The sequence below is a fragment of the Rhinolophus hipposideros genome (genome assembly GCF_964194185.1).
Source record: "Rhinolophus hipposideros genome assembly, chromosome: 3".
NCBI lineage: Eukaryota > Metazoa > Chordata > Mammalia > Chiroptera > Rhinolophidae > Rhinolophus > Rhinolophus hipposideros.
The window spans coordinates 84,409,336-84,422,927 of NC_138049.1; the positions used below are offsets into that span (position 1 = coordinate 84,409,336).

General features: G+C 35.2%; 1 protein-coding gene across 2 annotated transcripts in view; it reads right to left on the reverse strand.

Moving 5' to 3' along the window:
* Window positions 1-1,345: 1,345 nt before the first annotated feature.
* The window catches only part of PRIM2 (DNA primase subunit 2), a 191,624-nt gene continuing 179,377 nt past the window's right edge, over window positions 1,346-13,592 (reverse strand). The window contains exon 14 of one of the 2 annotated variants that reach the window (XM_081044533.1): window positions 1,346-1,980. In XM_081044533.1, the coding sequence (XP_080900659.1) occupies window positions 1,756-1,980 (225 nt within the window). In that variant the 3' untranslated portion in view covers window positions 1,346-1,755. The remainder of the gene's footprint in view (window positions 1,981-13,592) is intronic. The other variant, XM_081044534.1, reaches the window with a different exon arrangement.

Consider the following 13,592-nt stretch of genomic DNA (forward strand, 5'->3'; position numbering starts at 1 on the left):
CTTGTTCTTAACATTACAAAAGAGAGAGAGAGAGAGAGAGAGAGAGAGAGAGAGAGAGAGAGAGAGAGAGAGAGAGAGAGAGAGAGAAAGAGAGTGAGAAAGAGAGAGAGAGACCTTTGCTTTTGCAGTTCACGGATAAATTGGTAGGCCATCATCAGATTCCTGTTGAGAACTATATATGATAAAAGGAACAGCAAGCAGATGGTTTCAAAAGGGAGAGATTTATAGGGGTAATTTGTAATGGAATAAAACTATTTTCTGAACTAGGTAATAATAACTCAGACAGACAAGTAAAGGTTCAGAGAGTATCTCACTAACAAATATATTACTAAATATTCCAAGAAATCTTTGCTCAGCAGCCTGAAATAAAAATCTAATCAACTGACATTTTTAAGTTCCGAAGATGTGATCCTGTTTAAATCCTTTTCACATTGCTACAGTTTTTCACAGGATTTAAAATGTGGTACTTCCAACAGTCCAGTTTTCTGAATACAGTATTCTCTTTTCAATTTAGTTAATACCTGATTCAAGAGCATAAAGGGAAAGTACTCCTCTTCACCAGGAAAAGACGACTGAAACAGACTAATATTTTTTTTACATAATCTAAGGTAATAGGTGAGGAAGCGTTACATTCCAACCTGGGTCTGTCTTCTGGGAGCCCAAATCCTCTGGGTGGGTGTGTAGAGACCTCAGGGAGGAAATCAGTGAGATAAGGGCCTCCAAGAGGACACTGTTCCATGATACACAAAGTGCTAGCAAGGAGAGTCAGGCATTAATCTTGAATGTCTGCAATCTTCCACAACATTTACCCAAACACAATGCTGGACCTGAAAGGAAGGGGTTACTATAAATGTCAGAGTATTTACTACTGAAGTTAATGAATTTACCAAACCTATTTGGCAACTCACAGCAACCACAGAAGTGAGAGGTTACGGAAGTTGGAGGGTGGAATGAAGAAACACTTCAGACTTTCCTTACGACCTTCTGGTTTGGGAATCGTCCGCTCTTCACGAACCCACCCAGGCAGTGAATGGAAAATGACAGCAGATTAGAAGTTGCCATTATTTTACATAACAAAGCACTACTATTTGTTAATTACATAACTGGCTCCCCAAATTCTGTTCATCTTAATTCCTGAGTCACAATCATTTCAGGAGTGTTTGCTGACACTCAAAGGAGCAAAAATTCTCCTTGCTGATGTGGAATAAGCAATGGCTAACTCAAAGAGAAAAAAAATCCCGATTGGTGATTTGACAGTGTGTTGGATATTCCAAAATACCTCTTTAAAAATTGACATAATGTCTAATCAGTTATGACATTATATGACTTGCAATTACACACAGATACACTCATATACATTTTGATATTTATTAACAGAAATGAGCCAGAAAAGGGTTGGATCAAACTTATAAGGGTTAAAATAAGTTGTTTTCAGTTGTATTGTTTCTAGGGGACTTTAACTAGTCTAGGAAGCTATTTTATTTCCTAAAACAGGACTTAAATCACACTATTTAAGTGATAGATTTCAAGAGAAATTCTTCTTCTTCCCTTTGTCAAAGCAAAATACGGTGAAGGTCTTTGTTTTTATCTGTAAACCTGCTTTCCTAAGATGGATTTCCTAAGGACGTGGATTAATTGGGGTGGAATGGGAAGGAGGGAGAAGTTAGACAAAAAGATTAAAAAAGAAAAAGGCAAAACTGTTAAAAGTGAGGTCTGAAAGCTAGTGAGGAAAAAGGTTCACTAACTGCCCAAGAATCATTCACTGAAATAATCCTCTAGTCCCTCCATATCCACTCCCAGAGAGGAATTTAGAGAAGCCAGAGCAGATGACGCATCCTTGGTTTTCTGGACACTTGGTTTGGGTTGAGGAGTTTCTGGTTGGATGGATTCCTTCTTGATGTCTTTACCACCACTTAGAATCCTTTGGCTCTCAATAAAGAACTGATTAGGATGATTCAATGAAAAGCCACAATCATCGACCTGTACAGGAAAGTGAATGTGTTAATACACAGCAAAAGTATAAATAAAAGAGCTTCAACAACGGTCCCAGATCTCAATCAAAATCTATTTAATACCTGAAACATGGATCCTAGCACTTCTCATTCATAGCATGCAATCCACTGCTTTATATTTCATTCAGAGGGAGCTTTGCCACGACCTAAACATTAGTGACACACATTTATATTTCCAACTCAAACCTCTGCATTTTGATCCGGTTCCCTATCCAATATCCAGTTTCTACTCAGCATCCTGAAAGGCTCAGAGGCATTTCCAAGCAAAATCCCTAGCATAACGTCAGACAGTAAATATCTGCTGTTAAAAATGAAGGATATTTAAAACATTCCAGAACCACAGGGGATGGATATAAACACAGACACCATTTTGATACTGGCCCATGATACCACAGATACATTAGAGCTTATTTGTAAGTCTGGCATAAGTAATCCCATTTAGCATAATACAAACTCTGAAAAAGCTACCTAATTTAATGTAATTTCTATATTCCAATCTTGGGCTTTTTCTGATCTTGCTTTGTATAGAAAATCTTTTTCTTTTTGTAATTTTCATTGTGGCTTAATGCAAACATGACCGGGTTCAGAGTTTTACGCTATTTATTTTCTCAAATACTATCACTAAACTTGAAATTAAATTTTGAATGTTCTTTCAAATTACCCCTTACCCTGGGCCTTTAATACTCAATGAGCCTTTGAGGTATCAATACTTTCTTAATTTGAAGATTCAGCAAGTCGTACTTTTCTACATTTTTATTCTAACATTTACTAACGGTGAACCAAAATATAGTCCTTAATAGTAGCAAAAAGTTATTTAATTCCTACTCGGTGCCAGACTTCGTCCTAGGTGGCATAAACACACATGCTCATCTAGATGTATATAGCTGGTTAACTTATATAGGAGCCCTCTGAAGGTAGATTATCAATATTTTCCCAGTTTTTCAGATGAAGCATCTGAGAAAGAGAGAAATTAAGTAACTTGCCCAAGATCACACTGACAGGGCTGGAGACGGCTATGAATTAGCAGAGTCCATGCTCATAACCAGTAGAATATGCTGTGCTGTCTTTTTCTTGTGCCAAGATCAACAATTTCATATTGCATTCATTCCTTAAAACTTGTAAACCTTTACTATCTCTTGGTGCCTCCTGTTGGGGTGTGGCATAAGAACATAACACTCACTAGGAAGTTTCTCCTGAAGTGTGACCCTCTTGCCTGAGTCACTTTCTTCACATTCCACCAATTTGTCAGACTGAATTGATCACTTGAAACACAACCTAATTCCCTGCCCTCCCTGCCTTCTGCAGTTGGACTTGACGACGAAAAGAATACCATTTTGCTTGAGTTAGTTACTCTGTTGTTTTTTTTTGTTGTTGTTTTTAGGGGGTATTTTCACTTCATATTTTTTTATAAACTGAAAAGCCATTACACTTCTTTTGGTCGTCTGTCTTATAATTATCAACCTTTTTATGTCTCACTCTTTGTACTGAAATGACTTGCATACTGTAGATATCTAATAAATATTTGGTGAGTTGGGTCCAGAACTAACCAGTGTATGCCAGTCATATATTTCACATATTAATTGAAGACTTAATATGTAGAAGGCCATGCTATACGCTAGAAGGTTTTCAGCATACAAGAATGCATTTGACTAAGACTAACTCTAAATCAATTTCCAGCCTACTAAGTCATATACTTAAAAACCTCTGTCAAGAATAAAAGTGGTAAGAGTAACAGATAAAGGCCTATTATACTCTAAAGAGAAATTCTGGCTGGGGAGATCAAGGAAGGCTTTGTGAGGGACGTGCTATATGAGTGGAGTCTGGAAAGACAGAGAGAATAAAAGCCTGGATAATGACGTCAAGACTAATGCAAGCAGCAGGACCCCATGAGCAAGGTAAAGAGGGCATGTCCTGGAAAGCAAGTCGTTCAGAAGGCCTGGTGTGAAAGGCATATGAAGGGGATAAGAGGAAATGAGGTTGGAAAGACAGTCTGGGGCCAGACCTTGGAGAGACTTGAAAACAAGGGTAAATAGTCTAGACCTAATTCTGTAGGCAACAGGGAGCCACCAAAAGTCCTTAAGGAGGGATGTGATGTGATTAGAATAAAGTGGATTAGCAGGGGGTTAAAGTATTTTATGTTATGGTCCAGAATAAACCCTCTTAACAGGTGAACCAACAAATAGAAACAAGGTCTTTTCTGGTAATGCTTGAGTACCCCAGGATTCTCTGATTCTCTCTCGACAGTTGTTGATACATGTTGGGCTGATGATGTCACAGCAACCTCAGGGTACAGCAGGTTGGTAATATACAGAGTGATTTAAGAATTATTACTCATGACTAAGAAGAACTTTTTATCTGCTATTTTGCTACTGAATTTCAAAGTGTGTCTGAATATTTTATGATACGTCTATAATTTTTATAAACAATGAAATCATTTGTGAACTTCTTTATTATATTCATTTTCATCCAATTCATTAAAAACTAGGCAATCTAATATAAAGTTTGCAGTTTGCAAAGTGTTTGATGAAAAGTAAGTTTATTACCTAGCACATTTCAATCAGAAGGTTTTGTATTTTATAACTAGAGAACATTACATTGGAAAGACCTTGGGGATCCTTTAAGTTGAACTTCCATGGACAGACTAGGAAACTGAGGCCTAAAGAGATTACACGGTTTATGCAAAGTCACAGAACTAGTAATTGGTTCTCTCTGAATTAGAATTCAGGCCTTCTAACTCACTTGCTCTAAAATTTGTTTTTAGAAGTTTTATGCAAAGTCTAATAATTGTACAATCATAGCATTATAAACGCTAGCGTTAAACCTGGCTCTAAAGATTATAAAAAGCATACTGGTATTAGTTCATGCAAAAAGAATCTAACACCATGTTCTGTAAATACATACAGGGGATTTTCTACACCTTGCTTCAAATTGTTAAAATTTTCAGTACATCTGTCCAGAGAAGATGACTCTCGGGATTAAACTGAATTATTAGACTGTCATGTGGACAAGGAGAAATATGGTGATTTTTATATAGTCATCAGTGTCCTCATTAGTGAAATGGAGATAGTAACAGTGGCTATGCCATAGGGTTGCTATGGAGAGAACCCAAAAAACAGAAATGTAAAAATAATTATTGGTTCTGTAAAATCTAAAGTAAATGCTTTGGAAAGACTCAAGAAAGGCAAATCACTTAGAAAAAAAAAGTTGAATTCCCAAAAGATAGGGAAAAAGATTATGTTGCTTTGCATGTATCTCTAAGTTCCTTTTCACTTTAAAGAAACCCAAACTGGAATTTGGTGGTGATGTATTTTGGGTATAGTTTAAGAAAAAAACATGCAATTGAATTAGAATCCCCAAACTATACTCAAATAACAAACAGTGCCCCTTACATCAAAAGATTAGCAAATAAATGATATTTAAATATTTTAACTTTAAAATGTTTAAGGAATGCTTTTTTTATGAATTCCCATTTTAATTAATATTCTCATTAACCAAGTAAAACAGTGCCAAGCGTCTTGAAATGAGGGTCTGTACCACGGTTCTGTGTGATGTTGTTTTTCAGCTTTCTCCCTAAAGTCTACAATTGCTCTTTCTTAACGCATTTTGTAAACATCCTTTTACTGAACTTATGGTCTATTAAGTTGCTTGATAGCATGATGAAATTATGAAGTTTCCTTCTTTTCCCTGGATTGTATTTTCTTCTAGGATAGGTTCTTTGTCTTTGGAGTGTTTCTTTCCCTTTTATTTTTAGCTGAAGGAAGTGTACAGCAGGTCCTGCAGTTAAGTCTTCTCATTATAACACTGATGAGATGCCAGAGGTTCGAACCTAAATATTGTTTATACCCATTAGCCTATGGTAATATTGTTTTGTTTAAACTTTCATATTTTGTTTAAAGTCACAGAACCTACTTACAACATTAAGGGAGTACTTATTATATATGGAAGTCATTCAGTTTCCTTTTATCTTGCTCAGGAAAATAAACTTTTTTGGGGTGGAAGGGCAGGAGCAAAAACCAAACAGAATGAAAACAGATTTTGCTTTAAATCAAATCACAAAAAGTAATAGAGAAATAGAGTTACCCCTATTTCACTTATTTCTGCTTGGGAGTCAGTAGCTATTTCCTTTATTCATTTAAAAACAAAGGTAAGAACGTTCCATTTGCTTCATTCTACATTTGGAAATGGTGAGAGTTTTCACAATTTGTGTGCTGTAAATCTTCTGTTGCTTTGCTTGCCTTTTTTCTTGTTTGGTTCTATTGATGATGTTTTTCTTTCTGGTTGATGATTGTTTATTATGTTTCATACATTTTGTTAAGTATTGGAAGAGGGAAATTCTATAATGCATTTTCATTCTGCCATGTTAGCTTGGAATTCCCAAAGAATTGTAAAGGATCTGAAACAAGATCAGTATAGTTGGAGAAGAGGGGGATGGGGTAGAGAACTCTACAGGCTACATTAGAAATTTTGGATTTCATCTTAAGAGTGAACGAGAAGCTTTTTAAGATTTTTAAAAAGCAGATGACTAAAATGGTCAGTTCCCACTATTTAAAGATCACTCTAGCAGCTGTATGGAGGAGGAAGAACTGAATGGTGCATGTGTTGTAGATGCTGGGGAATAAGTCAGGAAATTACTGCAGAAGTACTCGTGAGAGATGATGGTGGCTGCTAGCCCAGTATTCTAACTGATATCTGTAATAGTGACCCTGAGTTAATATGTAATAACAAAAATTTCACTGCATTTGGTATAGTCTATTTAATATTGCAGGAAAATATGTGATAGACTTTAACAAGATTTCTGTAGAGATTTATATGGTGGGGAAAAATATATACTCAGCTATTTGGAATTCTAAAGGAATTATTTTCAATTAAAATTCAGAGACTACTGTTTTCATTTACACAGGGAGTATGCTGAAAGAAGAAAAATACTCTACAGTATAAAACATCGCTCCCTAAATATACTGAGGAATACAGGTTTCTAGTAGGCCAGCTTTTGACATCTACTAAGTGAATCTCTCTCAAACATTTGCTTGGAATCAACACATTTTGCTCACAACGACCTTCGCATGAACATAGTCTCATATTTTTGCCAAAGCAAATGTAGATTTTGAAGGAATGTAAAAATATTGTTTTACCTATGGGAGGTTTGGGTTTTAATCAAGAGGTTTTGCAATGACAGCTTATAATGAGGCAGCAGATATTATCAAAAAAGCCATATGGAACTATTAGAGAGCTTCTGTAAATGGTATCAATTAACTGGGTTATTTTCAGAACTTTCATTAAAGTGAGTTTGATCATAGAGGTCTCAGGAAAATAAACATAGGGCTTTTTTTAAAATCTTTTATTTTCGTGGGGAGGTATGAAGGCAGAAACCTAACAGTAAAAATAGATTGTTTTTAAATTAAATTAGAAAAAAAAGTAAGTGGAGATATAAAAATCTATAATGAGACACCCAGTGAACACAAATATCCTTTTTATTTCATTGATTTATATGCGGTTTAAGCTAGACTATTTCTATGTGTGGGAGGATTTAGACACATGTCTTTTCAATGTCTTTATTAATCTAAGGCAAGTTTCAAAAGTTGACAATAATAGTAATACTCTTGTAGGAATGAATAATAAATAGGAGATACTACAAAAGCAGATTGGAGAACTAAAAATATACCGTTTAGTGGATATGTTACAAACTCAATGTTTAAATCTAATTTTCATATTTTTAAAAAAAGAAAGAAGTAGAATAACAGACCTCAATTTGTAAAAGTTCTGAGGCCCCTTCATAAAAAGGGTTCACAAATAATTAAGTTCACATAGAAAATTAAAATACTCAAGCAGAGTGAGCAAATTAAGGAATATAGTCTTCAAGGGAAAGAGTCACAGTAAAACTAGTGCTGAAAATACCAAACATCTGTGGCTTAACTGGTAAGATTCCTATTCTGACAAAACTACCGAGAATTTGTTGTTTTTTCATATTTTTCAATTATTGTTGGCATAAAACATTATATTAGTTTTAGGTGTACAACAGTGATTAGACGTTTACATAACTTACAAAGTGATCACCCCGATAAATCTGACAACATAGTTATTACCATAATATTCAGTATATTCCCTGTGCTATAGTTTACATCCCTTTGACTATTTTGTAAGTACCAATTTGTACCTCTTTATCCTCTCCTTTATTACCCACACCCCATCTCCCTTGCCATCGGGAGGCCATCAGTTTGTTCTCTGTATCTATGTTTGTTTTATTTTGTGTTTTAGATCCTGCATATAAGTGAAATCATATGGTATTTGTCTTTCTCTAACTTACTTCACTTAGCGTAATACACTCTAGGTCCATCTATGTTATTGCAAATGGCAAGGTATCATTCTTTTTCATGGCTGAGTAATATTCCATTGTATATATGTCCTACCTCTTCTTTATCCATTCCTCTATTGATGGACTCATAGGTTATTTCCCTATCTTGGCTATTGTAAATTATGCTGAAACAAACATAAGGATGTACACATCCATTTGATTCGGTGTCTGAAGACTTTTTGGATAAATATCCAGAAGGGGAATTGCTGGGTCATATGGTCATCCTACTTTTAATTATTTGTGTAACCTCCATACTGTTTTCTATAGTGGTTGTACCAATTGGCAATCCCAACAACAGTGCACAAGGGTTCCCTTCTCTCCACATCCTCACCAACATTTGTTTGTTAATTTATCGATGACAGCCTGACCAATGTAAGGTGATAAATCATTGTGGTTTTCATTTGCATTTCCCTGATAATTAGTGATGTTGAACATCTTTCTATATGTCTATTGGCCATCTGTATGTCCTCTTTGGAAATGCAAATTCCTCTTTGGAGAAATGTATATTCAGGTACTCTTCCCATTTTTTAATCAGATTGTCTTAAGTTGTATGAGTTCCTAACATATTTTGAATAATAACCCCTTGTCAGATGTATCATTGGAGAGTATCTTCTCCCATTCAGGTTTTTTCATTTTGTTGATGGTTTCCTTCACTGTGCAAACTCTTCAGTTTGATGTTGTTCCATTTATTTTTTCTTTTATTTCCTTTGCCCCAAAACACATATGCAAAAAAATGTATTGAAAACACACTGTCTATGTTTTCTTCTATTAGGAGCTTTATGTTTTTGGATCTTACATTTAAGACTTTAATCCATTTTGAGTTTATTCTTGGATATGGTGTAAGAATGCGGTCTAGTTTTTTTTTTTCTTTTGCATGACTGTCCAGTTTTCCTAACACCATTTACTGAAGAGATTGTCTTTACCTCATTTATATTCTTGCCTGATTATCAAAGATTAATTGACCATATGTGTGGGTTTATTTCTGGGCTCTCTATTCTGTTCCATTGGTCTGTGTGTCTGTTTTTATGCCAGTACAATGCTGTTTTGATTCCGGTAGCCTTGTAGTATAGTTTGATATCAGGTAGTGTGATACCTGCAATTTTGTTCCTTCTTAAGATTGCTTTGGCTATTTGGGGTCTCTTATGGTTCTACAGAAATTTTAGAATTACCTGTTCTAGCTCTGTAAAAAATGCCATTGGTAGTTTGAAAGAGATTGCACTGAGTCTATAAATTGCTTTAGGCATTATGGACATTTTCACAATGTTAATTCTTCTTATCCATGAGCACGGCATATGCTTCCATTTATTTGTATCTTTTTCAGTTTCTTTCTTTCATGTCTTACAATTTTCTGAGTATGTTTAAATTTACCCCTCAGTATTTTACCCTTTTTGATGTAACTCTAAATGGAATATTTTAAAGTTCTCTTTCTGATAGTTCATTATTGGAATATAAAAATGCAACCAAATTCTGAATATTAATTTTGTATCTGGCTACTTTACTGACTTTATTAGTTCTAACAGTTTTTTGGTGTAATCTTAAGGGTTCTCTATAAACACCATCAAGTCATCTGGAAATAAGGTCAGTTTTACTTCTTCCTTTCTAATATGGATGCCTTTTATATGCATTTTTTTTCTGACTGCCGTGGGCAGGACTTCCAATACTATGCTGAAAAAAGTGGTGCAAGTGGAAATCCTTGTCATGTTCCTGATCTCAAAGAAACAGCTCTCAGCTTTTCACTGCTGAGAATGATGTTAGTATGGGTTTGTCATATATGGCCTTTATTATGTACGTTGAGATATGTTCCTGCTATCCCCACTTTGCTGAGTTTTTATCATGAATGGATGTTGGATTTCATCAAATGTTTCTTCTGCATCTATTCATCTGATATGATTTTGACCTATAATTTTCTTTTTTTATAGTGTCTTTGTCTGGTTTTGATATCAGGGTAGTGCTGGCCTCATTAAAATGACGTGAGAAGCCTCTCAATTTTTCAGAAGTTTGAGAAAGATAGGCCTAATTCTTCTTTGACCATTTGGCAAAATTCACCTGTGAAGTCCAGGATTTTTCTCTGTTTGGAACCTTTTGATTACTGATCAATTTTGTTAGCAGTTATTGGTCTGTTCAGATTTTCTGTTTCTTCCTGATTCAGTCCTGGAAGACTGTACGTTTCTAGGAATTTATCCATTTCTTCCAGGTTGTACAGTTTATTGACATATAATTGTTCATATTATTTTCTTACAATTATTTGTATTCCTGTGGTATTGGTTGTCACATCTTTCACTTCTGATTTTATTTGGGAACTCTTTCTTGATGAGTATGGCTAAAGGTTTATCAATTGTGTTTACATTTTCATATAAACAGCTCTTGGTTTCACTGACCTTTTTAATTTTTTTTTTAGACTCTATTTTGTTTATTTCCACTCTGATCATTATTATTTCCTTCTTTCCACTCATTTGGGGCTTCGTCATGCTTTTTCTAGTTCCTTTAGGTGCATGGTTAAATTGTCAATTTGAGGTTTTTCTTGCCTCTTAAGGTAGGCTTGTATTGCTATAAATTTCCCTCTTAGAACTGTTCTGGCTGTGTCCCATAGATTTTGGGAAATTGTGTCTTCATTTGTCTCAAGGTATCTTTTGATTTCTTCCTTGATTTCATTATTGAAACATTCATTTTTTTTTTCTTTTTTTTTATTTATTAGTTTCAGGTGTACAAGACAAGGTAATACTTAGACGTTCATCATTTATATCCCTCACACTGTGAACCCCCCTCCCCCCATCCACTATCCCTCCGACCTCACACTGAACCATCACATTATATATATAAAATTATAGTTGCCATTCATTAATGTTTAGCTTCTGGTGTACAATGCCATGATCAGGTATCCACAGTATCCCTGAGGTGGTCTCCCAAATAGGACGCATGTCCATCGGATACCCAACAAAATCTTTACAACATTATTGAATACCTTCCCCAAATTAATTTTCAAAAAAACCCTGAGGCCATCTTGTGGTTACCAGCTGCTTCCAAATCCCTTCACCTTTCCCCTTATCCCCAACCCCCCCACACACCCATCTAACAACTCTCGGTTTTTTCTTTGTGTCCCCAAAACTGTTTCTGATTAGTTCATTCACATAGTCTTTTCTTTAGATTCCATATATAAGTGAGATCATATGGTACTTGTCTTTCTCTTTCTGACTTATTTCACTTAACATAATGTTCTCTAGATCCATCCATGTTGCTGCAAATGATAAGATTTCTTTCTTCTTTATGGCTGCGTAATACTCCATTGTATAAATGTATCACAGCTTCTTAATCCAGTCATCTACCGATGGGCATTTCGGTTGTTTCCATATCTTGGCTATTGTGTAAAGTGCTGCAATAAACATAGGAGTGCATACAGATTTTTGAATTGGAGTTTTGGATTTCTCCGGGTAGATGCCTAGGAGTGGAATTACTGGATCATAGGGTAGTTCCATTTTCAGATTCCTGAGATACCTCCATACTGTTTTCCATAGTGGCTGCACTAATCTGCAATCCCACCAACAGTGCACTAGCGTTCCCTTTTCTCCACATCCACGCCAGCATTTGTTGTTTGTTGATTTATTGATGATAGCCATTTTGACTGGAGTGAGGTGGTATCTCATTGTGGTTTTTATTTGCATTTCTCTGATGGTTAGTGAGGTTGAGCATTTCTTCATATGTCTTCTTGCCTTCTGTATGTCCTTTTTAGAAAAATGTCTCTTCAAGTCCTCTGCCCATTTTTTAATTGGGTTGCTTGTTTTTTTGGAGTTGAGTTGAGTAAGTTTTTTATAGATTTGTGATATTAATCCCTTATCAGATATATCATTGGCAAATATCTTTTCCCATACAGTAGGATCCCTTTTTGTTTTATTGATGGTTTCCTTTGCTGTGAAAAAACTTTTTAGTTTGAGAAACATTCATTATTTAGTAGCATATTATTTAGCCTCCAAGTGTTTGTATATTTTTCAGCTTTCTTTTTGTAACTGATTTCTAGTTTCATACCATTTTGATCAGGAAAAATGCTCAATATGATTTCAATCTTCTTAAATTTACTGAGACTTGTTTTGTGGCCAAACATGTGGTCTGTCCTGGAAAGTGTTGATTGATTCACTGCTTTTACTAAGTGTTTTACTTTGTCAGTGAGAATTTTTTTTCTTTCCAATATTTTCTTATTCATATTTTTAATCATTTTAAAGAAGTCTCTAACATTTCTTATAATACAGGTTTGGTGGTGATGAACTCCTTTAGCTTTTTCTTATCTGGGAAGATCTTTATCTGTCATTTGATTCTAAATAATAGCTTTCCTGGGTACAATAGCCTTCGTTGTAGGTACTTGTTTTTCATAACTTTAATTATTTTATGCCATTCCCTTCTGGCCTTCAAAGTTTCTGTTGAAAAATCAGTTGACAGTCTTATAGGAGCTCCCTTATAGGTAACTAACTGCTTTTCTCTTGCTACTTTTAAGAATCTCTCTTTGTCTTTAACCTTTGGCATTTTAATTATGATGTGTCTTGGTGTGGGCCTTTTTGGGTTCATTTCTGTTGGGACTCTCTGTGCTTCCTGGATTTGTATGTCTCATCTCTTTTGTTTGACAGGTTAGGGAAGTTTTAGGTCATTATTTCTTCAAATAGCTTTTCAATCCCTTGCTGTCTTTCTTTTTCTTCTGGTATGAATTAATGTTGATCCTATGATATGAATGTTCATACACTTGATGTTGTCCCAGAGTCCCTTAAACTACCCTCATTTGATTTTTTTCTTTTTGCTTTTTGATTGGGTTGTTTATACTACCTTGTCTTCCAGATCACTGATTCAATCCTCTGCTTCGTATCCTCTAATGCAGGCTTCATTTCAGTCACTGTAGTCTTCATTTCTGAGTTGTTCTTTTGTTTTTCTATCTCCATTTTTGTTTCCTATCTCTTTGTTGACTACCCCACTGAATTCATCTATTCGTCCCCTAAGTTCAATGGGCATCCTTATAATCAATGCTTTGAACTCTGCATCTGGTAGACTGCTTATCTCCATTTTGTTTAGTTCTTTTCCTGGAGTTTTGTCCTCTTCTTTCATTTGGGACATGTTTCTTTGTCTCATCATTTTAGGTGATTCCATGTATTTGTGTCTATGTATTAGGTAGATCTGCTAGTCTCCTGGTCTTGGCAGAGTGGCCTTAAGTGTCCTATATGGTACAGTCTTCCTGGTCACCATAGCTGGGT